The sequence below is a fragment of the Chanodichthys erythropterus genome, chromosome 1 (assembly GCF_024489055.1).
Source record: "Chanodichthys erythropterus isolate Z2021 chromosome 1, ASM2448905v1, whole genome shotgun sequence".
Lineage (NCBI taxonomy): Eukaryota > Metazoa > Chordata > Actinopteri > Cypriniformes > Xenocyprididae > Chanodichthys > Chanodichthys erythropterus.
In genome coordinates, this window is record NC_090221.1 from 6,455,823 (window position 1) to 6,482,606 (window position 26,784).

At 36.0% G+C, this 26,784-nt stretch overlaps 1 protein-coding gene across 10 annotated transcripts in view; it reads left to right on the top strand.

Moving 5' to 3' along the window:
• Positions 1-26,784, top strand: part of mid2 (midline 2) — a 181,169-nt gene that overhangs the window by 67,815 nt on the left and 86,570 nt on the right. For 2 of the 10 annotated variants that reach the window (XM_067385638.1, XM_067385647.1), the window contains exon 1: positions 10,961-11,451. The exons of 3 other annotated variants lie outside the window; for them this stretch is intronic. In XM_067385638.1, coding sequence (XP_067241739.1) covers positions 11,198-11,451 — 254 coding nt within the window. In that variant the 5' untranslated portion in view covers positions 10,961-11,197. Of the gene's footprint in view, positions 1-4,729; positions 4,928-6,169; positions 6,194-10,960; positions 11,452-26,228; positions 26,253-26,784 lie in introns of those variants that run through there. 5 more of the 10 variants (XM_067385720.1, XM_067385676.1, XM_067385702.1 and 2 more) reach the window with 5 other exon arrangements.

Sequence of the window (26,784 nt, forward strand, 5' to 3'; positions counted from 1 at the left end):
AAATCCGATGGCTCTGTGAGGCCTCCATAGGGAGCAATGACATTTCCTCTCTCAAGATCCATAAAGGTACTAAAAACATATCTAAATCAGTTCATGTTCGTTCAATGGTTCAATATAAAGCGACGAGAATATTTTTGGTTCACCAAAAAAAAACGAAATAACGACTTATTTAGTGATGGCCGATTTCAAAACGCTGCTTCAGGAAGCATCGGATCATAAATGAATCAGTGTATCGAATCTGCTGTTCGGAGCGCCAAAGTCACGTGATTTCAGCCGTTTGGCAGTTTGACACGCGATCCGAATCATGATTCGATACACTGATTCATTTATGATCCGATGCTTCCTGAAGCAGTGTTTTGAAATCGGCCATCACTAAATAAGTCGTTATTTTGTTTTTTTGGTGCACCAAAAATATTCTCATCGCTTTATAATATTAATATTGAACCACTGTACTCACATGAACTGATTTAAATATGTTTTTAGTACCTTTATGGATCTTGAGAGAGGAAGTGTCCATTGCTCCCTATGGAGGCCTCACGGAGCAATCGGATTTTAACTCAATTATCTTTGTGTTCTCAAGATCAACGAAGGTCTTACGGGTGTGGAACGACATGAGGGTGAGTAATAAATGAAAGAAATTTAATTTTTGGGTAAACTAACACTTTATTTTCAGCCTCAGAATGTCAAGCCCATGGACCATTGGATTGAACATCTGATGCACATGGCATACAAAATGGAAAACACTTCAGGAGTTTCAAAGTCATCATCTGATTGCTTGAATTCTCCAAGATTTCCGTAAGATGTATATGTTGCGTTCTTTAATGGTCTGCCTGGAAACAAAACCTCCTCATGGAAGAAGCCGTTGTGTTTACAACTGTGACAATGAGCGCTTATCGGGATCAGCTAAATGCTGGATTTTCCAGTTCACAGCACCATTGTTCCGCCATTGTTGCAGTAAACTTGCACAATGTTATTGAATGAATTTTATGCTATTCTGTTATTGTGAGGACATCTACTTTACATTTTCATGCCCCTAATGCTGAACTAAAACTGTTACTGGCTGCTTTACATGTCGGTAAGACATCCTCTTGGGCGGTCCTTGGCCAATGAAAGCTGTTGTGGAGTCCAGACCGTCTGCCGTCACCTGCCAGTTTCAGAAAAAAATAGTTAAAGCCTTAAACAAGGGTGCCAAATCCTATTCATAAAGAGCTGCCTTCCTACAAAGTTCAGTTCCAATCTTGCTCCAACACACCTGCCTATAATTATCAAGTGCTCCTGAAGATCTTCATTAGCTGGTTCAGGTGTATTTGATTAGGGTTGGAGCTGAACTTTGCAGGAAGGTAGATCTCCAGGAACAGGATTGGGCACCCCTGGCATAAAGCCATTTTCAGCAGCTGCAAAGAGGAAATCAATGGGAAATGGCTCAGTATGGTTCATGGCACATTCAGGGGCCGTTTACACGGCACCGTTTTCAACTAAAAACTTTTAATACGTTTTTGGCCATTCATTTACACGACAGCGGCGTTTTGGTGGCCTGAAAACACAAACTTTTGAAAACGGGTTTCAAAGTGCAAGGTTTTGAAAACTGTAAAACGATGACATCATGCGCATTGCAGGTTCAGTCTATAGTGTTTCATCGCCATCTAATGGCCTGCCAGCAGAATACAGTGTTTTTAGTCATTTTCACGGATTCGTATGAATGGGGATCGTTTTGACAATGGTGTCGTCTGTACGCTGAAAACTCAAAGAAAAACTTCTCCGTTTTAAGCATATCGTTGTCGTGTAAACGTACCCTTATTTATTAAGCTACAGCTACTTTTTTCAAATAATATCATTAAATAAAATCACAATCCCTGCATCCCAATGTCCATACTATCCATCCTAAATAGTATGTGAGATTAAAATAAGTGTGTCCCAAAGAATAGTATGTTGAAATGAGTATGCCAAAAGTCCCCGGATGGTCTACTATTTCCGGTAGATTTTCGAAGTGTGGATTCGTGCACACTATAAAGGCTTATATTGTCCACAACCCATTGCGCGTTGGACGAGGATTCAGTTCAGAACTAGAAACACGAGTAAAAAGTGTTAAAAAACGACAAAACATGGCGGATATGCGCGATTGACGCTGACTAATAATCGGTTCAAATTGATAGAAAATATTTATTTATTGTTATCTGTTATTTTTCATCTGTAAATACCAATGTGGACTTTTATAAAGATCCGATATGCATTAATATGAGGAGAGTTCTCCACATGAAAGACCCGCGATTGCAGATCAACATGGTATTGCATTTCTGTCAGATATGGCAGGAAATTAGCTAAATGAAATGTGGAGGATGTAAGATGATTGACAGGTCAGTTTACGGTGACAGGATGCGACAGAGAGCAAAGACACGATTGTATGACATGAAAGTATGTCCCAAAGCTTATCTACTATTTTGCTACACACTCAAAAGTAAGTACTTTTTGTTCACAGAAAGAGTACATACTTTTAGGGCGTAGTATAAGTAGGTGAAATGGCACGCAGCATATATACAGTATTCAGAAGTCTTGTTTGCTTGGTTGACTGTGGTTACGCTGCACCTATGGCTCTCAGCGAACTTCGGCTGCAGGGTCAATCATACTTGGCAGTTAGAAGCAAGCGCCCTTGATTGCTGAACTCTGTTGTAAGTGCAAGTGTAAATTGTTTTGTCAGCAGTGCCGTGAGGCTGAATCTGCTTTATATTTCCGGACTTAACAACCCAGGAAGCAATTAGCAATTGTTTGTTTTGAATTTTTTGTTGTTTTGAGTGGTCGCACATAAAACTCTAGACATGAGTTGAGAGCCAAGTGGTAGGACAGCATGGCCTTATCTCAGTGGGATGCCCTCGACGGGGGGTATGCTCATACTTTAACAGCTAATAGCATGTGTCTACTGCAATTTGCAAGGTTTTTCCCAGAAAAAAAAAGGGAAATTAGGTTCACATTGCTTAGCTGAATATCAGGATATTGGCTAATAAACTGCTGGTTGTGTATTTAATACATTCTTGTGATGCACTGAAGTAATTTGTTTGGGATTTTTAAAGATAGATAAAGAAAGATAGATTTTTAAAGTGTAATCAGGTAGTTTGTCTTGTCATACAGAGGATCACATCCAATCAAATTTGAGAACAAGAACTAACCAGAACTTGTTGTACAGTATAATGATGTTTTTGCTATAGGTTGGGGGGCAAGTCAGGAGCAAGTTGTCACATATGTTTTAAATATAATAGTAATATTATTCATTTAAAAGGTTAGTACACCCAAAAATGAAAATTCTGTCATTAATTATTCACCACACTCATAAGACCTTCGTTCATCTTCGGAACACAAATTAAGATATTTTTGATAAAATCCGATGGCTCAGTGAGGCCTGCATTGCCAGCAAGATAATTAACACTTCCAGATGCCCAGAAAGCTACTAAAGACGTATTTAAAACAGTTCATGTGACTACAGTGGTTCAACATTAATGTTATGAAGCGACGAAAATACTTTTTGTGTGCCAAAAAAACAAAATAACGACTTTATTCAACAATATCTAATGATGGCCGATTTCAAAACACTGCTTCATGAAGCTTTGAAGCTTTACGAATCTTTTGCGAGTCGTCTGTAGCTGTTTTCGAAGTGGTTCGGAGCACATATCAAACTGCCAAAGTCATGTGATTTCAGTAAACAAGGCTTTGTTACATCATAAGTGTTTTGAAATTTCAATGGTTCACCACTGGGGGGCATGACTTTGGCAGTTTGATACGTACTCCGAACCACTTCGAAAACAGCTACACTCGACTCGCAAAAGATTTGTAAAGCTTCAAAGCTTCATGAAGTAGTGTTTTGAAATCACCCATCACTAGATATTTTTGATTAAAGTTGTTATTTTGTGTTTTGGCGCACAAAAAGTATTCTAGTTGCTTCATAACATTATGGTTGAACCACTGTAGTCACATGAAATACATCTTTAGTAGATTTCTGGGTATTGAAAGTGTTAATTTTCTTGCAGGCAATGCAGGCCTCACTGAGCCATCGGATTTCATCAAAAATATCTTAATTTGTGTTCACCCATAAATTGTGTTAATTTTTGGGTGAACTAACCCTTTAAAGTCAGGGAATTTACAATGTAAATTGTATAGCTGAAAAACCTATGTTCAATTATCTTTTTTTCCCCCATATCACTGTACAATAGCTTTTTGAAGCCAAGATTTTATATATATATATATATATATATATATATATATATATATATATATATATATATATATATATATATATATATATATAAAATATAAAATTCACTGAAGTTAAAAAAAAAAAAGTGCACATACCATCTAGCCCCTGTTTCCCGTTTGCTGTAAACCCCAAACTGAGACACGCAAATGACCCTCTTTATCATCATTGTGTTTGCTCTCATATATCTGCCGATGCGTAATTCTGTTTACCATACATCTCCGTGGGAGTCTCGTTAATAATATGCTATTATTTCTCAACGGTTTTAGGCACAGTTATATGCGAGGTGTAACAAATGGGTCACGGCTGCTCCTTACCGGTTCACAGCCGACCATAACATCCATAATTCGGCTGATGTTGCTAACTGTAGACGCAGGAGTGGCGTCTGGTGATTAATAACCCTGCCAATAACGAGAACCTGACTGGAAGGAGACCACAGCCGCTCACAGCCATCATTCGGCAGACTCTTTGCGCGTGTGTAGCCGGTGGGAGGAGCCCGGTTTCCTGCGATTGTCTGTCTGTCTGTGCTCGCGCTGCACTCATTTCTCTAAAGTTGCGTTCTCGAGACATACTGCGTCGCGGAGGACTGCGCGTCGAGACAGTAACACTTGTTTCTGATATCAAGATTTTTTTTTGTTTCTTTCAAGATGACAGAAGAAAAGAATGTTCGACATTTAAAGCTGGTATGTGAGTACGTGGTCATTATCTCGTTGTGCTGTAGTTAGTTGCGCTTTGGACAGGATTTAAACTCAGTCTTTGTCAGATTGAAGATAGTTTAATGTATCCTGAAGTAAACTAATAGCGGAGAAGTTTTAATAATTCTGTGAACCAGGGCTGTGTTGCAAAACCTACTGAGCTGCTTACCTAGACAGTGTTCTGAGGCACCGTAGGCGCTTCAGAATGCTGTCTAGGTAGTGGACTCGCTAGATATTGAGAAACAGTGCACTAGAGTCGGTGTGTTTTACTTCTTAACCTGCCAGTTCGCTGTTGCGCTCTATTTCGACGTTGTCTGGATAAACGTCTATTTGGTGATGCTGACTAACATTGTATTGTCATTTTAGTAGCGTTCAGCAGTGTTGTCTTCCTGTAGACAGAGATAAAGGGATGATTAATGTTACACAGCCTACTCTCGTTTATGTGAACGTTTGGAGGATTTGCGCATATCGCTACCATTGCGTCAAAACATAAATATATATATGAGAAACGGAGCGTTTCGTTTAGTAGGCTATATACTTAAGAGAAAGGACGATGATACAATGGCTTTTAAGCAATATTGTCTTTCACGTATAGATATGTTTTTTATTTATTTTTATATTTTTTATTATATTTTTATTTTTTTCAACTCCTTTGGAAACTTTTTATTTATTTATTTGTAAATTTTATTTAAAAAGATGTGGTTCTTAACCTGTGGTCGGGGGCTCACTAAAAAATAAATGTCATTATAATTAAAAAACAAAACAAAAATACTACACTTTTATAAACAAGTGGCACATGTAATGTGCATCCCATTTCTTACTCTTTTATATATATATATATATATATATATAGAGAGAGAGAGAGAGAGAGAGAGAGATAGATAGATAGATAGATAGATGCATTTAAGGGACATAGAGAAGCATATGCTGCTTGTGATGAGCTGTTTTGTGTACAGTACACTGTTACATATTTAGTCTGTACCTGTTTATCCATACATGATATATATATATATATATATATATATATATATATATATATATATATATATATATATATATATATATATATATATATATGTATATATATGTGTGTGTGTGTGTGTGTGTTTGTGTGTTAGTATTACTCATATATATGTACATATATATTAGCATTACTCACTAGGTTTTTGATTGTTGGAAACTCATTTTACTACTTTTTCGAATCAGAGCATAAATCCATCAGCAGCAGTTTGGACCTGTTTTGATCATGGGACCCCAGGTCAATTGTTTTCATACTTCAGCTGTTTTTGATTTGTAAATGATTGTTTACACTTCTTTTTACAATATAATAAGTTTGATTCTTTTGTCGAGCTTTCATCAAAGGCTGTCAAATTCCTTTAACAGAAAGCAGGTATACTGGGGTTTGTTTGTTGGCACGCAGAACACCCTGTAGGCCAACCCCGTGTTGAAGGTCATTAAAATGTCATTTAGCAGCTGTCAGTTTTAAAAGATTATGTGGCAGATTGATCTGATTTGCGTCTTTGATGAAAGAGCACCACTGTTTGGCTTACATAGCTTACTTTGCTAAACCATTTAGCATTTATGACCAGAATACATAAAAGAGAACTTTAGTGGCATGTGCACCATGGCTGTCAGTCCCTTCATGTTCTTTAGTACAGACTTAGATTACTGCCAGCTAAAATATGGGCGGTTGGCCCTTAAAAAAAACATGACTTTTATTCCGCTGTGACTCTCTGAGCAAAACAAACTCAAAGCATGAGCATACACTTGTTTTGAAAGCACCTCATTTTTACGCTCCTGTGACTCATGACATGACACACTCTCTCTGCTGAATTACACATGAATAAGAGCGTAATGAGATGATATGAGGTTCTGGGTAACAGAAGGCTAAATGGGTTAAACTGTGCTTCTTTTGTGCCACGCCATTGTTTTTGTGTCGTGAACAGAGGTTTGATAGACTATTGTGTGCTCAAAGGGCAACCACAAATTGCCATTTTGTCATTTAATTCTATAATTGTAATTCTAATTACCTAAAAGTAAATTAAAGTTTTTTTTCATTATACTTTGATGAATAGAAAGTTCAAAAGAATGGCATATATTTGAAACAGAAATTTTCTGTAACATTATAAATATAATTACTGTTGCCTTCTATAAATTTAATGCCTCCTTGATGAATAAAATACATTTTTATATAGACATATATCGCCCAGCCCTACTTATAATCATAGTCTGAGTAAATGATACATTGTTCGTTACTATGCTTGAGATGCATTGCAATTCCAATATCAGGAATGTGTATGCAGTTTAACCTCCCTTGGTTGGTAGCAGGCAGGTGTGGCTGTATTTAACGAGTTTACATTGTTGTCAGCATTTCATGAGGAACTCTTTTATAACCACACTAAACAGAAACAATAACTTTTTCACAATGTTCAGAGCTTGCACCCTTCCTGTCGGTAAAAGTTAAAGGGATATTTTTAGACTACTGTACATGCAACCTTTCTGTTTTCCAATACTTTAGATATGCTCCCCTCATCTTCCATCCCATTATTTGTCACTGATGGTGAAATTATCTGTTGCATCCATTGTTGCCACAGAGTTTCCTCTGCCACTATTCAGCGTCTGCTGATTCTACTTGGCAAAAGAAAATATGTTTCACCTGCTTTTCTTGCTGGCTGAATTGAATTGTGAGAAGATAAAAATGTTTTGCACAAAAATTGCCTGGACAAAAAGTCTTAAAAAAAAAAAAAAAAAAAAAAAAAAATAAAATATATATATATATATATATATATATATATATATATATATATATATATATATATATATATATATATATATATATATATATATATATATATTCGCAGAATATAGTCAAAAACAAACATACAGTGCAAGTAGTGTAGGTCGATTTATGAAATTATTTAATTCGAGAATCTTTATTCTTTATTTTAAGGTGTGTATATATATATATATATATATATATATATATATATATATGTGTGTGTGTATATATATATGTAAATATGTGTATATATATATGTATATATGTGTGTATATATATGTATATATGTGTGTATATATATATATGTATATATGTGTGTGTATATATATATATATATGTATATATGTGTGTATATATATATATATATATATATATATATATATATATATATATATATATATATATATATATATATATATATATATATATATATATATATATATATATATATATATATATATATATATATATATATATATATATATATATATATATATATATATATATATATATATATATATATATATATATATATATATATATATATATATATATATATATATATATATATATATATATATATATATATATATATATATATATATATATATATATATATATACACATACATATATACATATTAATTGCATGATTAATTAATTAATCGCACATCAAATTTGGCTGAGAAATTACCTACAAAAGATAATTTAAAGTCATTATTGTGTTAAATGAGAAAAGCATCATAGACATTACAAAAAAATAGCTTATTTTATACAGATCGTTTATTGCAGCTCATCATTTTTCAGTTTGTCATTGTCATTTTTTCCATAACCAACATGTTAAATCTATAGCCCTAGTATTTATGTATTCTAGAGCTTTACGATTCAGGATAAAGTGAGATTATTAAATTGATTATTTTTTTGTTTTTAAATAGAGATCGTGATTCTCCTCCAATTCTGAATAAACAATCAAACAAAATAGCATGTAATTTACTAGAGGTTCTGACAAAATGTTAATTGCTGCAGTCTATTTTAAAATGTTTAATTTGAATTATTTTCAATTATTGAAATTGATTTGAATGAATGATTGAATGACTTCACTTGTTTCATTACTGAATGAATCAGCATTATTTGAATGAATCTTTTGAATGAATGATTCATTTTTTGACAGTCACTTGTTGCCACCTACTGGTATAACGATGTAATTGATACAATTGTTATTTGAAGCGTCAAGTTACTTTCAAAAGGTGATTTACTCTATTTTGAGCACTACAATAGACATCAGTGTTTATATCCAAACTATAAACTTTTATCCCAGTACTTCTGTGATAATTTGAATGTTTGTACCGGAAATAATGATACTGTGTGTGTGTGTGGTTGAAAATACTATTTGTGATGCTGTTTCATACCTACACATAACAATTGCTCTCTCTGGCTCAGCAGCAGCGCCAATGCAAATCTTGCTGTGTCGTACTTGTCAAAAGTTTAATAGACGTAGCCGAATCACTGTCATTTAGGAATAAGATTGCGTGGGAGTTTATTGTTTTGTATTGTATTGTATTGATGTGGTACTGAAGTGTATTGATGTGAGCCAGTGAACACTGTGGGATGCAAGACCATTTTTGGAAGAAATATTAGCAATAAAAGCGAAATTGAAAATTGAATTGAAATATTAGGGGGATTCATCAGCAGCAGTAGTAGGAAACACTGAAGCTACATCATATGGCCTCAAATTCAGCTCACATAATGCTCTGTTGAGAGCCTCTAGAGGGGCCGGCTGGGGACTGCGTCTGGATTGGACTGGCTCTGAGAGAAGCGTGAAGGGTACATTTTGCACAGTCCCTAGCAGACGTTGCGCTGATCGGGTCGCTCTTGCTGCTCATGGAGGGGAGGTGTAAATCTTGGAGCTTTGTGGTTTAAGGTCGTTGTGTATCTAATGAAGGTGTTGCATATTGATCACATGCTCCCATTCACATGTTTTATTCAGGGCGTGATGATCCTATTCAACTCCTTGGTTATTCCTCATTGCCATACTGTGTGTGTATTCATGAGACACATAGGTATCAAGGCAGTTCTGGTCATGACCCGTGGTTTGTTTGTAATTCAAAGTCAACTCAAGCACATCCAGCATTAAGACAATGTCATATATTATGAACAAGGATAGTCTAGTTATAGTCTCAGATACTTCACATGTAGGAGTGGGCAAATGCCTTCTGATGATATATATATATATATATATATATATATATATATATATATATATATATATATATATATATATATTATGTCCATGCATTTGCTCTGAAATGGATTGAAAATTTGGTTGAAAATTTGTAGCTTCAAACTGTTTTATGCAAGAAGTAAAAATCCAGTTAATCAAGGAATGTTTCCCACATTGTTTTGCTCTAAATGGACATATTTAGAACTATATTTAATGTAAAATTATCAGTTTTATTTATATGCACTACCACAATAACAGTACACTACTGATCAAAAGTTTGGGTTCAGTAAGCTAAGATACATTAAATTGATCAAAAGTGACAGTAAAGACATTTACAATGTTACAAAAGATTTCTATTTCAAAATAAATGATGTTCTTTTAAAATGGTAATAAGAAGAAGAATTAGATAATAAGATTACAATAATAAGAAATGTCGAGATAAAATGTTGAGAATAAACTTACGACATTTTATCTCTACTTTTTTCATGAAATTTAACGACATTTTTCTCATAATTTAACTAATTTGTTCTCGTAATTTAACGACTTTTTTCTTGTAATTTAATGACTTTATTCTCAACATTTTATCTCGACTTTTTTTCTCAAAATTTAGCAAGTTTCTTTCTCGTAATTTAACAAGTTTATTCTCAACATTTAATTTGGACTTTTTTCTAAAATTTAACAACTTTAATCTTGAGATGGCTTTATTTTTTTATTATTGCTTGGCCCTAATCCTCTTCCGTAAGTGTGTGTTTTGTTTTTGTTTTTTTGGTTTGTTTGTTTGTTTTGTTTTTTTGCTTCTAATGCACAGAGGGGCATATTATACACAGTAATCATAATCAAGAGAAACATTGCATCACACGCTTGAAAGTTGATTGTTGATTCTCATGCACAGCAAACAGAAAAAAAAAGATGCATGCTGATTGTCATGACAAAAGCAAATATTCTATTAGTTGTTGGACCATATTTTTGCATTTTTTTAGGATATTTAATATTCATCTTCTAGCATAACTAAACTACTTCCATTAGTTCCAGTTGGAGACATGATGAACTGAACCAAGTCTTAGATCAAATCTTCCCATAAAAACATGAGATGCGATGCTTGTACCTCTGAACCACATCGGATACTTCATTCTGCTTCACTCTTCTTCCAATCCTGGGGCTACTCATGCACCACTTCTAACTTACAGTTTGTGTATGTCACATTTTTGAGAAAAAATAAATAAATAAAAAATAAATAATGAGGCTTAATTGGATTTTCTGCCTATGTTAATCTCCATCCTGCTGTTCCCAAAGAGAGTGCTGAGCTGTGAGATGCAGGAAGTGAGATCGACAGTTGACTCTCACAGGGCCGCTGACCCTGAGGGTGGGTGCTCATGTACAGGCTGTTCCACTGCAGCTTTGCCACTTCCTCCAGCAAAACAGCAGCTCAGCAGGAAATGGGCTCTGGTGTGTTCGGTGCCAGAGAAGCCTCCACAGAGACCCAAACCACTAGCACATCCATTTCAAATTATGGGATTGTAAGTGCTCTGGGAAGACCATTTGAAAAGCTGTTATAATTAGTAGTGACAGGAAGAATCTGTGGACTTTTTTACATTTTCAGTGCAGATTTTGAGGGAAACATCTGAAATGCTTTTAATCTTGGCCCTTCAAGGCTAGTCATTATTTATATTGTCAGATTACGAAGTTGATGCTTTGATGCATAAACGATTAAATCTACAGTTGTTTGATACTCGGATATTATACAGAAATTGAATAATCAAACACTGCATAGACTTCAATGTATGTATTAAATACACACTGATTCTTATCAGTACAAAAAGTTACAAAAGTACAAGCTACAAAAGTTGATTTTCTCTTTGTCTTTTGTAGTTTGATTAACATGACACAGCAGCAGATTTATTAGGCTGCTGTCACTTTAAGAGCAAACGCAGAGATCTAATATACATATCTGATTTTCTCCCAACTTTTACGTTGACTTCAGACATAACTGACTGTTTATGTGAATGTTCCACTCAGAAAGCATTTTGACAATTGTGTGTCAGGGTGTAATGGATCATAGTGGATCCGTGATCCGTACAGACCTGGCCATGCGGTTTGGCACCCATGTGATTTGCAGATTAATTGCAAAATGTAACCATCATAGCCAGCCATCATATAACCAATGGTGAAAATTTACCACGTTTTGTCTGGCCAATTTACACATCCAATATATTTTTTCATTCATACATGTTTCTTTATCACACTAATGTGTCAATAACTTGGTTGGTTGATAACTTGGGGTGGCTGATTATGATTTTTTTTAACTTTAGTTAGCGTGTAATGTTGCTGTTTGAGCATAAACAACATCTGCAAAGTTAAGCATAGAGGAAGAGTTGTACGCCAGACTGCTTAACAAACGAGTGTCAATTCAACGCTGGATTTGCACAAAAGATTAACGTTGCATTTTAAAAGTTGCAACTTCTTTATCAGTGTCCGACTTGTTTGATCAATGTAAGGCTGAACACCGTTACTGGCAATCATCATTTTGGCTGCGTGAGATTCTCCAGCTTTGTTGTTGTTGAGCAAATGAAGTGTGAGCTGTTAAAGCTCCGCCCTCTTCTTGAAAGTGCCCGGGAGCAGCAGCTCATTTACATTTAAATGTTTACATACCGCTACATAAACAATATAGCGCAATCTAGAATATTGTCAACACAATGTGGTCAAACCACCCAGCCCTATAGCACGTCAAGGCCCGCAGCTGCTCCATCTCTGGGCTAGAGAAGGCAGAGGTGAGCATATGGGACTAATTGGCTGTGCTGCTGTGGAGGTGGAGGCAGGCGAGAGGTCAGGAGTTTCCTGAGGCAGCTAAGGAAGGCTCTCGCTGTGGCTGTTATGAGCCAGCTGCATGCATGCGTGTGTTTGCGTGCAATCCGTGATCTCACCTGGCACGGTGGTCAGGCAGTGGCGTCATCCACCCTCACCCCAGAACCTTGTCCTCCAGGGCTGGTAAAGCACAGACAGGGTGGAGTGCGTTATGATTATAGACACACACTGTGAATTTCAACTCTAGAAGACACACAAGTGCACCTTTTACGCTGTATAAATATGAGCGTTGTCACAGACACTTACAGTATTAACTTGATCCTGTAAGAATATATGCAGTGTTTCCTGCGCCGCTACTGAATCCACAGCACAACAAAGAGATATTTGTGCAAGCTGCGAGTTTGTAGTCTGAACTGATGTGATAAAAAGGTTCTACCGTGAAACAGTACAAAGAAAATAAATAGACAACACATCTTTTTTAGAGTTGTTTTCATTGACTGCATGTAAAATCAAACACTGCGTAGACTGATTCACAAACTATTGATTTTTCGAGCTGGTTCATTAAACGAATAAGTCAAAATATTCACAAACTCAAGTAATTGCTTGCAAGTATTTGTTGAATCTGTCAGAATTAACATCTGACTGTATGTTTATATGACAACATGAGGTTAAAAATACTTTTTTATTTTTTATAATAATGTATGCTTATGAATCATGAGACATTTAGGAAAGACCAGAGACCGTTATTAAGAAAGCAAATAAGTTTAATTTTGATTTCATATTGACTTTGAATTAGTAATTACACCCAAATGCTGTACAGGCTGCGACATGCACTGCCAGTGAGCTTAGTAGCGTCAGCAATCCATATTTCAGCATGCACATCATCTGTTCTTGACTCATTTATGACCATATGAAACCACAAAATAAAGTCACATGCATAACTCCTTCTCACCTTTTGCGTGTTTACTTTAGGACTCTCAGCAGAAGGAGCTCTGCATATTTAAGCTGAGCTCCATGGATTTATGGCCCTTTGTTAGGAATACAGGCAGAGACTCGGAGAGCAGGTAGGAGGAAGAGAAGGGATGAAGGGCTGGCTCACTCGCACTTACTCACTTTGCCATCGTGTGAGTGGAGAGAACGTGGACTCCTACGCTCTCCGTCAGCTCAGTAACAGCCCAACTTAAGGCAGAGCAGGATTACAGTGCATGACTGAAAAGCTCCCTGCAATTTATGCGACGCATAATCCATGTATTATGAATACAAACGAGCCATATGTTTGTGTTTCTAGCTGAGGAATGCTATCTATAGCTCATTGTGTTGAAGCATATTTTTCCCAAGCTGTCTGTTTGATGGCTGATTATCTCAATGAGTATAGAATAAACATAGAAATTGAACTGTCCTGAAAACTGAAACTGTGTTTTAGGTGGAAAAGCATCACTAATACAGGAAGTTTTGTGTAAAATAAGTCATATTTTTCACACTTTTATAGCATTACATTTTTCCCCCCTAAAGTCTGTTGAAAATGTTAGTCACAGTTTCTTGTATCAAAAATGGCAGAATTATTTGGCAGAATTAAGTATGGTGTTTTTGCTACTATACTTTTAAGATTTCCATATGTAAATGACATTTTGATTGGCTAACTATGGCATAGTTCATACTGATGCTTTTTAGGAGTTCAGAGTTGTACTGAAAAGGAGTTGATACCTAAACTTCAGCAGACAAATGCTAATGTACTTTTGCTTATGACATCATAACCATGACAGTTTCTGATTAGCCCATTTTGTAGTTTTGTTTCCATGCTTTGGGCAGGGAACCTTCAATATTGAAAATATGTATACTACCAGTCAGAAGTTTTTTTTTTTGTTGTTGTTGTTGTTGTTTTTGTTTTTCTAGGAAAATCATAAGTTTATTCAGCAAGGACAAATTTAATTTGTCAAATTACAAACAAAAGTGACAGTTATCAAATAATCCTGGAAAATTCAAGAAAACATGGTTTCCAGAAAAATATTAAGCAGCACAACTGTTTTCAACATTAGTAATAATAAGAAATGTTTCTTGAGCAGCAAATCAGCATATTAGAATGATTTCTGAAGGATCATGTGACACTGAAGACTGGAGTAATGATGCCGAAATTTCAGCTTTGATCACAGGAATAAATTACATTTTAAAACACATCAACATTTTACTTAATATTGTAATATTCCACAATATTACTGTATTTTTGATCAAATAAATGCCTTGGTGAGCTGGAGAGACTTCTTTCAAAAACATTAAAAATCTTAGTGACCCCACACTTTTGAACAGTATTGCATTTTAAACTCAAAATAGCAAAGAAAATCATGTTTTCCATAATATGGCATGCACATTTTAAAGGGTTAGTTCACCCAAAAATGATAATTCTGTCATTAATTACTCACCCTCATGTCGTTCCAAACCCGTAAGACCTCCGTTCATCTTCGGAACACAGTTTAAGATATTTTAGATTTAGTCCGAGAGCTTTCTGTCCCTACATTGAAAATGTATGTACGGTAGACTGTCCATGTCCAGAAAGGTAATAAAAACATCATCAAAGTAGTCCATGTAACATCAGTGGGTTAGTTAGAATTTGTTGAAGCATCGAAAATACATTTTAGTCCAAAAATAACAAAAACTACGACTTTGTTCAGCATTGTATTCTCTTCTGGAATCCTTTCCATTGAATTGATTCCATTGAATTGATTCCATTGAATTGATTCCATTGAATTGATTCCATTGAATCCTTTCATCTGTCGGCATTGGTAATGCACTTTTACGGCGCCGTGGTTGTTTTTGGCAATTAGGACATCCGTGACATTTTAAAGCATCGAAAATACATTTTGGTCCAAAAATAACAAAAACGTCTACTTTATTCAGCATTGTATTCTCTTCCGGGTCTGTTGTCAATCCGCGTTTGCGACTCCGCTTCTTCTTCTATCCTGTTTTACGGCAGTTGGCATCCAGCTTATTGGTGCATTACCGCCCCCTTCTGCTCCGGAGTGTGATTCACGACTCCGCAGTGACGCTGCTGATGTAAGACGCTGCTGATGTAAGACTCTGCTGACGTGTTATCCTGTGCGCCCGAGCTTCGTTTACAGTCTGAGGGAGACGCACGCTGTATTCAAGCTATTCTACATTGTTTGTATTTTGGTATTGCTATATTTTTTTGAATGGTGCGTAAGTGTGCATGTCGCGGATGTCCTAATCGCCAAAAACAACAACGACAAAAGTGCATTACCAACGCCGACAGATGAAAGGATTCAATGGAATCAATTCAATGGAAAGGATTCTGGAAGAGAATACAATGCTGAATAAAGTTGTAGTTTTTGTTATTTTTGCTTCAACAAATTCTAACTAACCCACTGATGTCACATGGACAACTTGGATGATGTTTTTATCACCTTTCTGGACATGGACATACATTTTCAATGGAGTGACAGAAAGCTCTCGGACTAAATCTAAAATATCTTAGACTGTGTTCCGAAGATGAACGGAGGTCTTACGGGTTTGGAACGACATGAGGGTGAGTCATTAATGACATAATTTTTGGGTGAACTAACCCTTTAAGTTTTGCATTAATTAAGTTGCTTCATGAAGCCAATATCCTTGCGAAGAACTACAGAGGATCTGGCATTTGATCTCAATTTGATTGCCAGTGTTTAGTCCATGGTGAATCCACAGTGTTAAATGTGAGGCCTACAGGGTGTTGAATGAACATAAAATGTAATGGTTTATACTGTTGTGCTACTGTACGCAGCAAAGCCTGAGTCTATGGGAGAAAACATAAACAGCATGACTGTGAGGGCGGTGGGTGGGGGGAATGGCCTTCTCAACTCAACACAAATGGAAATGCATAAACGGAACAGCAAGACTTTGACATTTCAACAAAAAAAATCAGCAAAACAATCAAAGTCAGCCAAGGAAAACAATGCCTTCTCCCTACCCCATCCCCAGAGGAAATACCAAACATTACTGCAGCTTATAAATAGCATCTCCTACAGCCGAGTACAGGAGGGGTACTGAATCTCTGGGGGGCTTTGGAAACACGCCAACATCTCCAGCACGTCTGTCTTGCACTTCCCTTGCACTCTTTATTTCCTCGCTATCTGCCCTCTTTCTGCATGGGTTAACAACCTTGTAACACCTCACAAACAGCCGTTTATTTATTAATAAGGAGCTGCACTTGTGCAGAGAGTGTTTTCATATGGATGCTTCAATGGGGGAGTGAGTGTGGACATTGACCCGAGTGATTGCACAGGTTATCTGAGGTCCCGGATTGTTGGCTGATCACACAGCACCCACGGGGGCACTGAGAGTCCCCTCGCACATTGTAACACATGGATAATATAGATAAAAGATATATAGACATAAGGCATTAGTGCAAGATCCAGAACTACATTCTCTGGGTGTTTGTTTAACTTGCGGCATTTATGTTCCAGAAGTTAGTTGGTTGTCATTAAAAACATTAACAACAGTAATTTTTTTCTTTTTTTAATTTTAAGCTGTCAGTCTTGGAAACTTGTTTTACTGAGGAAACAGTATAAAGCATGTGATGTGTGAGATTTGTAAAAGATAATGAAAAAAGGTAAATATCACACAGCAGAATATTGTAATTGTGCATCATTTTTAATCAAGCTGTAATTTGGTCAAATCATGCAAAAAAATATGAAAATATTATTTATTGTGTGTAGGCTATGTAAAATACTGTGAAATTACTCTTAGCCAGACAAAGGAGTCATTTCATTTTATGAAATGTCATATCCATAATCATCATTTCTACGATAGTACAAAATACATTATTTGAGATGTGGCTGTGGCAGAATTGTCATGTTGGACATTTAAGTGGGTAAATTAAATTAGTGAGAGGGTGTAAATTGCATTTTAATATAATGATTATTTTCACAGGGTCCACAGGGCCACAAGTGCCTTTAGTTAAAGAAACGCCCAAATATTGATTCAAGCTATTAATTTTCTCATTTCCTCTTACTCAGAGGAGATATCTGAAAACAGTGGGTTCATGTTCACTGCTGGCCTCTGTGGTTTAATGATGAAATTGAGGGAGACACCGATCCCAAATCTTTCTTCAGTAATATTTCTCATATTAAAAACTGTGCTTTTCTTGTCTTTCTTGGCGATGATCCAGGGTTTAAAAGATGGATTCTTTTGATCGCTTTAGCTGTACTCTAATTAAGGCCTCAGTGGATTATCCATTATAGACTCAGGGAAAGAGCAGGTATGAAATTTACAGTTTCAATAGAATTGTTTATTTTAGGAATTTCATCAGATGGGGTTCATTGACTAGGTTAAAAAAAAAGATAAGAAAGGCCAGCATGCAATTTCAAAAATCATTTTAGTTTAGGACCTTGATTCAAACTAAACACTGGATTGGTTTTGTGAGCATTCACGCTGCAAGGTTCATTTTATTGGTCATACAATAGTCAAAAACTTCACTTTTTCCACATTTTATTCTGCTAAGGAAATCTATGTTGCAGGCTAAAAATGAATCAAAATGTAATGAACAGAAAGTCTCCATCATGTATAAAAGCAAACATGCTTAGAATTAGAAATTATTTATAATTGATAAAGAGCAAATTGTCTATCTTATACATAAAATACAATAAAGTGGTCATGGCATGGATTTTTTGTATATTAGGGCTGCACAATTAATCAGATTTTTAATCATGATTACAATGTAATTTTAGTTTTAGTATAACATTAAAATGCCATGCATATTTTTTACTTTTTTTATTTAAAGAAGAAACCAAACCAATGTATAGTTGACATTTGAGGCTTAATGCTATATAAAAGCAATACAAGTTTCAGGAGGAATGAATCTATTCATGAGGTATGAATCTATTCAAAACATTCAATGTAAATTGTGATAATCATAATTAATAAATCGCAATTACAGTTTTAAAGGGAATAATCGACAATTAAGGTTTTTGTCTTAATTGCGCAGCAACATATATAAACGAGGCGGATCCTTTAGGATTTGTTAGTAAACAGCCACTATTATGATTGGCTAAAGTCAATGCATAGGAAACAACACGCCCTCGTTTTCACATGTGAGTGTTTTTAAAACTAAATATCTATATAAAAATCTATATAAAACCGTCCTTTATAGTTAGCGCATTCTGAAATTTATTTATGGTTTGCGATGTATCTGCAACAAAAGCTTTGCGAACTATTTGCGAAAAAATCTTTGCAAACTCTCCATTACACTGTACTTAGTTTACAAAACAATCTGCAGTCAAATGCTTCGAACAAACATATAATCTTTCAACACTATTTTGGGCAGAAAATAACATTTCTCATGTCATGACCGCTTTAAAGACAAAAAACATGGAGTTATCATGGTAGAAAAAAAATAAAAAAACAGTACTCTTTTGCTAGCGACATCAAAAATCACAATCAATTAGTTCTAGGTATGGTGACTGGTGAAATGTGGAGGCACTTGTTTTAGATGTCATAAAAGTATTTGGATAGGTTCAGTGATACCCTTGATACTGTAGCAGATTCTGGTGTTCATTATTGTCAGATGGGAATGCAGATTACATTTTAGACTCAACGCAGAAACCCATCAGATTGCCATTTATGTGTGGCACAGGCTGCATTTCATCCAGGCTATGGGAAATTAGCATATTTATGGGAATTTTAAGCGGAAAGGTACACCATTAGTTTGGTAGTCAGTTCCTCGCACATTTTGTGTCACACGTTCTGTGCCCTTTGTCAGCAAACTCGAAATGAAAGAAGATTGAAAATGAATCTTTGCAAGTGAAATTGTGTTTATGGTGCGGCATAACGAAAGGATTTGCCGCAGCTTTTGCGTGTTTACACTCCTATTGATCAAATTCTTAATGCATGTCAGCGAGGACCTTCATCGCAATGCTGAACCAGACCTACTAATGTTTAGAGATTCAATGCATCTTGTTCTCCAAAATGCATGAAATAGAGGAAGTATTAAAGAATATGACAGAAAATATCACAGGCTAGAAACATCAGAGAAACTCGCAGTTCTCTTTAATGTTTGTGAATCGATTGCTTTACATGTAAAATGGAGCCCTGAAGCTGAACGATGGCTAAAAGCTTCTGATGCTCTTCGGTTAGCCCCAAAGGGACAGTTTGTTCTCATACCTCAGTTTCACTGTGCCTTCCTGTGAGGATTCACTTCAACATCGGACACAGCAGCATAAGCACACTTTTGAATTCTCACCCCCTTCTCCTGATTGAATGTACTGGAGGTGAAGACATGGGGTCAGTAGTCCGTGTCAGCAACACTAAGGCAATAACTGTAACCAACACTCGGCAGCTCTTTTTTTATTTAGCCTGTTTCTCCATAATCTGCGCTTAAAGTTTCATAAGATTTTGTGCTGAATTTTTATCTCGTTCTTGTTCTCACCCAGAGCAAATGCACATCAATAATGGACGTTCTTTGGGGTTGCAGGGAGAAAAAGCGTGAAGGCATTCTGTTAGTGTTAGACACCTCTTCCGCTAAGAGCACTAGAACAAGTCTTTACAGAGTATTACCGCAGTTGTGATTGGTCTTTTTGGTGTCAGTCCCATTTGCAGGCAGTAAATAAATAATATTACAAAAAGAAACTGACGTTGTAGTGAAACTGAGGTGTTGACCCCAATTCTGGCTGAAGATTGTTCAGGGAAATAAGCTAGTCATAAGCTTCCTATAAAAAAGACGTCACAATTTTTATGTCACATTGATGGTTGCTGTAATGTATCCATTGTAAACTCTAACTGTAAGTGCATGCATTTTACTTAATAATTATTTATGTTATATTTTTATTATATTTTTTAATTGTGTGTATATTGATATATGAATCAGATGGAAACAGAACTGCACTTCCTAACAGAATGCTCCAAATACACGGACATACGGACAGTGTTCTATGATAAAATACAGCAGATTCATCCGACATTTAAAACTCTTTCAAACCAGGAGAAACTGCCATATCTGTTAGGAGAATGCAGAATGTGTTTGCTGCTCAATATGTGTCTGCCTGTCACCATAGAAGAGAAAACACTCAATCTGCCCTGATCTGATGTTTCCAGCACATGTAGATTATATTAACCGTATTACTTAGATGTACATTTTGCTTCTGTAAATCTGTCTAATACTGTCTAATCTTTTTTTTCTTTTCTAGTTTATATACTTACATACATTAGTAATTCATTTTGCACTACATGCTTAATACTTTTATATATTATTACTATTATTCTTATTACTTTCTTCTCATGCACTATTTGTAAGCAGCCCAGCTGCAATTGCTTTGCCAATACAAGTGTATAGTTTTTGTCATGCCAATAAAGCACACTTGAACTGAATTGAATATTACTGGTAAAAAAGTTGGCAGTCAGTAAGGATTTTTGTCTCCCAAAAAAAATTACAATTTTTCACATATTATTTGTGACTACAGAATGTTGTGAAACAGAGACACATTTCCACTGGTGTGTGCCCCTCCCTCCTACATTAAGATCCTGCCACTTCCATATCTGGGACAAAGGAAGCCTTTTCCATCATTTCACAACCCTGTTATTCTCGAGTGGTAGTAGGGCACCAGATGGGCTCTGACCTGGATCCGTGATCTTCGATCGTGAAGGTTACCCATCTGTGTTTGTGCAGATGCCAGAGCGTTGAACCTCTCTATTCAGCGGCCATTGCTCTGATCTCCACAAACCTAAGCCACCACAGCACTGTTTACATTCTATGAATAGAATCACATGTTTGATTAAGCCAGCCCAGTGTCAGAGAGAGTATGTGGAGGACCAGCACCCACATGGGTCACAGTGAAGTAGAAGCTACTGTTATATCTTGGTGTGAAAAACTCTCACTACTTTTTATATGACACATTTCGGGAAAAAAATTCAACACAGCACACCTCTGGGAATTGTTTATTTGAAATGGAAATAATCACAATATTCGTGAAGAATTGAATGACTGGTTAATCCATTTACCAGGGCTTTTCACACTTGAAATATTTAACCCTGGGTCATTCTAAACCCTGGGTTATCTTGCTTCACGTTTCACACTGCTCATAATTTACCCAGGGTTAACAGATAATCCTTGGTATTCATAAGATGACGTTTCACATTGGACATTCCTAAACCCTGGGTTAACATTCTTATTTGAATATTTATGGTGTCAGTGTCATTGATTGGATAAACGCAGCACACGGCCTGTTTAGCTCTAGCATTGCTCAAAGAACAATAAGAACCGGCTCTTTATTCCCAACTGGTATTAGCTCTAGACAGGGTGTGATTTGTGAAAAAACCAGGGGGGGAGGTGTTTTTAATTTTTTTTTTTTTTTTTTTTTTTTTTTACCTTGAGATTTGAAGTATTAGATAGCTTAGATATTTGCACAACTACAAAGACACTAATTCTTAATTTCTGATAGAAATGCAAAATCAATCGGTAGTTTATAACGAGACACAAACCTTTACATTTAATCGCGTTTGGTCCCATTTATTTTTAATCACAGTGCATACACATATAAACTTTTAGTCCAAAAGTGCACACATTTGGAGAAATGTACATTTACTTCATATTTCATTAGATAGAATAAGCTGGGCCGTACGCAGGGTTTCATAATTACGGAGGTCAGAAAATGTTGTTTGCTAGGGGGGTACGGGGGCATGCTCCCGCGAGAAAATTTAGCACGGTCATAGTTTCTTTTGTGCTTTATTTAAGCTATAATAAAGTAATTATGCAGCGTGCGCCGGCGCATTTGCGCATGCAATTCTTAAGTGCACGCCACGAGCACAGTATAACGGCTGATTAGACAGTCGTGTTAATTTTTCTGAGTTTTACCCACGTAGCCTAATAACATCTCATCTGACCGCAGTTCACTGTTGTTCAACTGAAGCTCCCTGTTGGTGGTTTGTGGAGTAGCATCACCGGGGGGGATATTTTTATATAAAAATGGGGGATAAAAATAATTCAGCAGAGGCAGGGATATATAGACCAGAAGAGGGGAAATCCCCCGTTCCCCCCTACAAATCGCACCCTGGCTCTAGACATATACTGCAGTTCAAAAGTTTGGGGTAAGTGAGTAAAATGTATTACAAATAGAAAACACTTATTTTAAATTGTAATAATATTTCACAATATTACTGTATTTTTTATCAAATAAATAGAGCCTTGGTGAGTTTAAAAATAATAAAAAAAAACGTATTTTAAAAACATTAAGAAACCTTACCGACCACAAACTTTTGAACAGTATAGCCCTTTCAAAAGTGGAGAAAACACATAATGTAAATGGCCATTTATGACCTTGGTGACCATACAGCCATTGTGTATCCTTATAAAAATACATCCTCTGCAATTATCCAAGTCTGCCCTCTATTTCAAGCTTTGACATTAAAAATAAATAAAGTAGCACTTATGGTTTGAGAGACTGACCACTTACATTTGAGATCTAGGCTGCCTTGTGTTGACTCTCCCTGTGTGGCTACATGGTTTGGTTGAGCTGGAGCAAATCATGGCTGAAATCTCACTGCAGTGCTGCTAAAAACAGGCCAAACGCATACTCTTATTACCCTGTCCCACGGGAGATGAAATAAACCGCCTGTTTAAGCAATACTTCAACCTGTTAAAGGCGTATTCACCCTTTGGGCCCTGTTCTAGCACCGCTGTGTACTTCAAAACGCTTATTTAATTAGCGACATGTCTCAGTTCCACATGAAGTCGTTGTGGAATAATCCTGTAATTTGTAATTAACATCCATAACCTTTTGTTCTCATCAGATATTTGAGGAATGCATACAGCATACTAACTCCTGCAGTTCAGTTCTGTCTCTCTCACGTCTTTTGTTAATGCTAATCACTGCAGAAAATCAGCATGTCACATATTAAGTAGACAGGTCTACTGTACAGAAGACACATGTTCGGTGCCTGCGCTCGTACAATAGCTCACCTGTTTGGCTCAAAGCGTTAGCTGTGGGTGAACAGATTATTACTCAGTGTGGGCTCTCCAAAACATGTGCAGTATTTATATATATATATGGCAAGATTTAGCAGTTGAAGGTGGATAAGAGAATGGCGCAGTGATGAAGTGCCATGGATTCTGTGCCAGGCACTTCATTTAAAACACACCTGCATGCTTTTATTCACTCCAGCACTCTTGTGGGATTGAGTTTTTCATAAATGTATCTCACAGCTAAATTGTGATGCAGTGAGGGTAAAAGACATTTTGCATTGACATATCTTGAAGAGTTTGTGTGGTGATTTGTAATTTAAGGAGTATTGCACTATGAAGCTTCATCTGATCACTTTAGGGGGATTTCCCTGTTTTATTATTTCGTAATACATTGTGTGCATTCAGTGTTGGGGTAAAGCATTACAACTTGAGGTACGTAATCAGATTACTTTTTCCAAGTAACTAGTAAAGTACACATTTATTGACTGATGGCTGTCCTGTCCAAATATGTATTTATGTATTTAATCTCACTTTATTAACCAATGTCTTTACTGCTGACCTTCAGTGATCTAATTCAACCATACTAATAAGTAAAAATTACTAGATTAGATTTAGAAATAATGTTATTAAAAAACAAATAAGCAAGCCCCAGGTGAGAAAAAGTAACTCAAAAGTAATGTAATGCATTACTTTGAATAAAAAGTATCTAAGAAACACAATTAGTTACTTTTTTAGGGAGTAACACAATGTTATAATGCATAACCTTAAAAAGTAACTTTTCACAACACTGTGTTTCTTTTTCTAGATTTTTAAACTAATATTTACGGAGCCCCGCACAGGTCATGTGGACAAAAAAAAAATATATATATATATATATATATATATATATATATATATGTGTGTGTGTGTGTGTGTGTGTGTGTGTGTGTGTGTGTGTGTGTGTGTGTGTGTATGTATGTATGTATGTATGTATATATACATATATTGTGGCCACAAATTAAGAATTTCTTCTATCGTTTTAGTAAATCATGGCCATGAATTAAAGGGTTAGTTCACCCAAAAGTGAAAATTCTGTCATAGTAAATCTAAGACTTTTGTTCCTTTTAAAAACACAAATAAAGATCTTTTTGAGCTTTCTGTCCCTCCATTGACACTATACACAACTACCACTTTGATGCTTTAAAAAGTTAATGAAGAGATTGTAAAAATTACCCATATGAATTGAGCTAGTTTTGTCCAAATTTTCTGAAGAGACTCAATATGACTAATTTGTTCTCTTGTTTTGATTTAACAAAAACAAGGAAACAAATTGTTCATTTGTGGCCACGATATACTTTTTTTTTTTTTCCTGCATGTCATTTGTGGAGCTCTGTAATAACTACATTTTCTGAAGAAGCCCCAAATCTATATTCTTTATGGCTCAGCTCCTGCCTTCCATGTAAGTCTACAATTTTTTCTTGGAATGCACAATATTTATGTACTATATTGTTTATTGTTCATTTATTAGAGAATATCGCATTAATTGTATTGGTCACATGCTAATTTGCTCATGTTTACATTTAGCTCTCATCTAAAGGAGATGAGATGAGAGGAGAAATCTTTAATACTTTAATAACACTAAATATTATCTTTTACCAAATCTCCAAATGAATATCCATTTTTCATACTGTATAATTATAATGTTCAATTCTAGCATTTAAATCATTTTTTACTTAGTTTTTATTGTTTTATTTTAAATTCATTAAAGCAAAATTTCACCTTTTTTAATTGTCCACCAGGAGAATATAAAGAATCATCATTAAGTCTAATTACTTATAATAGCAGACATGTGCTTAACAAACCTCAATATCTGAGATGTTCATGTCTGTAGCATAAACGGTGCATTGAGTATGAGCGACATTATTAGCCTTAGCAAGCACCAATAATTCAATGCCATGTGAGAACATTTTTCCACAAAGAACTTTATGCACTGGTGCTTTATAGAACCCAGAAATCAATGTGTAATACACTGATCTGAAGAACCTATAATGTAAAATCTAAAACTTTTAAATCGCAAAGGATCATAAAGCAACTCATGGTCCACAAAATGTTTTTTTTTTTTTAGAATCCTACAGTGTAGAACCACCCCTCATGCTCGCATCAGCTGCCACTCGGCTTGACAGCAGGTCAGCCGTAACAAATTCGGAGGTGATAAACTGCGAATGGCTTCCCTGGCACCTGTCCTAACAGCAGAGCTCTGGGAGTCCCCAAAGTCCAGTCACTCATTTTTAATTGATGTGTCTTCATCCGTACGTGAGGTGTGGGGCTGCGGTAGTGCTCCAGTGGTGCTGTGTCCGGTCTAGACTTCCTCTTTGCCCGTGACTCCAGCTGCCTGGCTACTCAAGCAGCAGAAGAGGCAGTGGGGAACCTGTAACCAGCTGCAGGTTGACAGGAGATAAATGGCTCCATTAGTCTGTCTGGGCCGCAGGGCGGAGTCTGACCCACTGGCCCACCCAGCACCACAGTAAGCCACTTACAAACATCAAACAACATACTTCCTCATCCTGGACGGACCTGCCAGGGAACGCTAGCACAGTGAGTTATCTTGTGTCCTGGCTGGAATGGCCTATATTGTACCATCTGGATGGTAGGTCAGTGTTATGGCAGGTTTATGAAAGATTCCAGTGTCATTCTAGTTTTACTTCATATTGAATTCTAATATTTTCATCAAAGTTTGAGGAAATGTTTAATTTCAACGTAAATTGGATTACACTATGTCATATGGTATATTGGATTGCCATCTTATCGACTACTTTGCTCTCTAGTTGTCAGCCGCATAAAAATCATGTCATTCAACCACTAGATGAAATATTTCTGGTATGGAGAAGTGCTTAAACTGATGTAATGGTATATGTGATACTTACCTGTATTTCTGGCCCAGATGAATTTTGTTATTTAGACTTTGCATTGTATGAGCATATTTCTCATATGACCTACTCCACAAAGGACAATGACTTGTGATCTTTTCATTTTTTTTATTTTTTGGTCTATGTAATGTGGACAATACATGTATTCTAAAAAATGATAAAAATGTGTAAACTGGTAGACTTTCTACTATATCATTTAT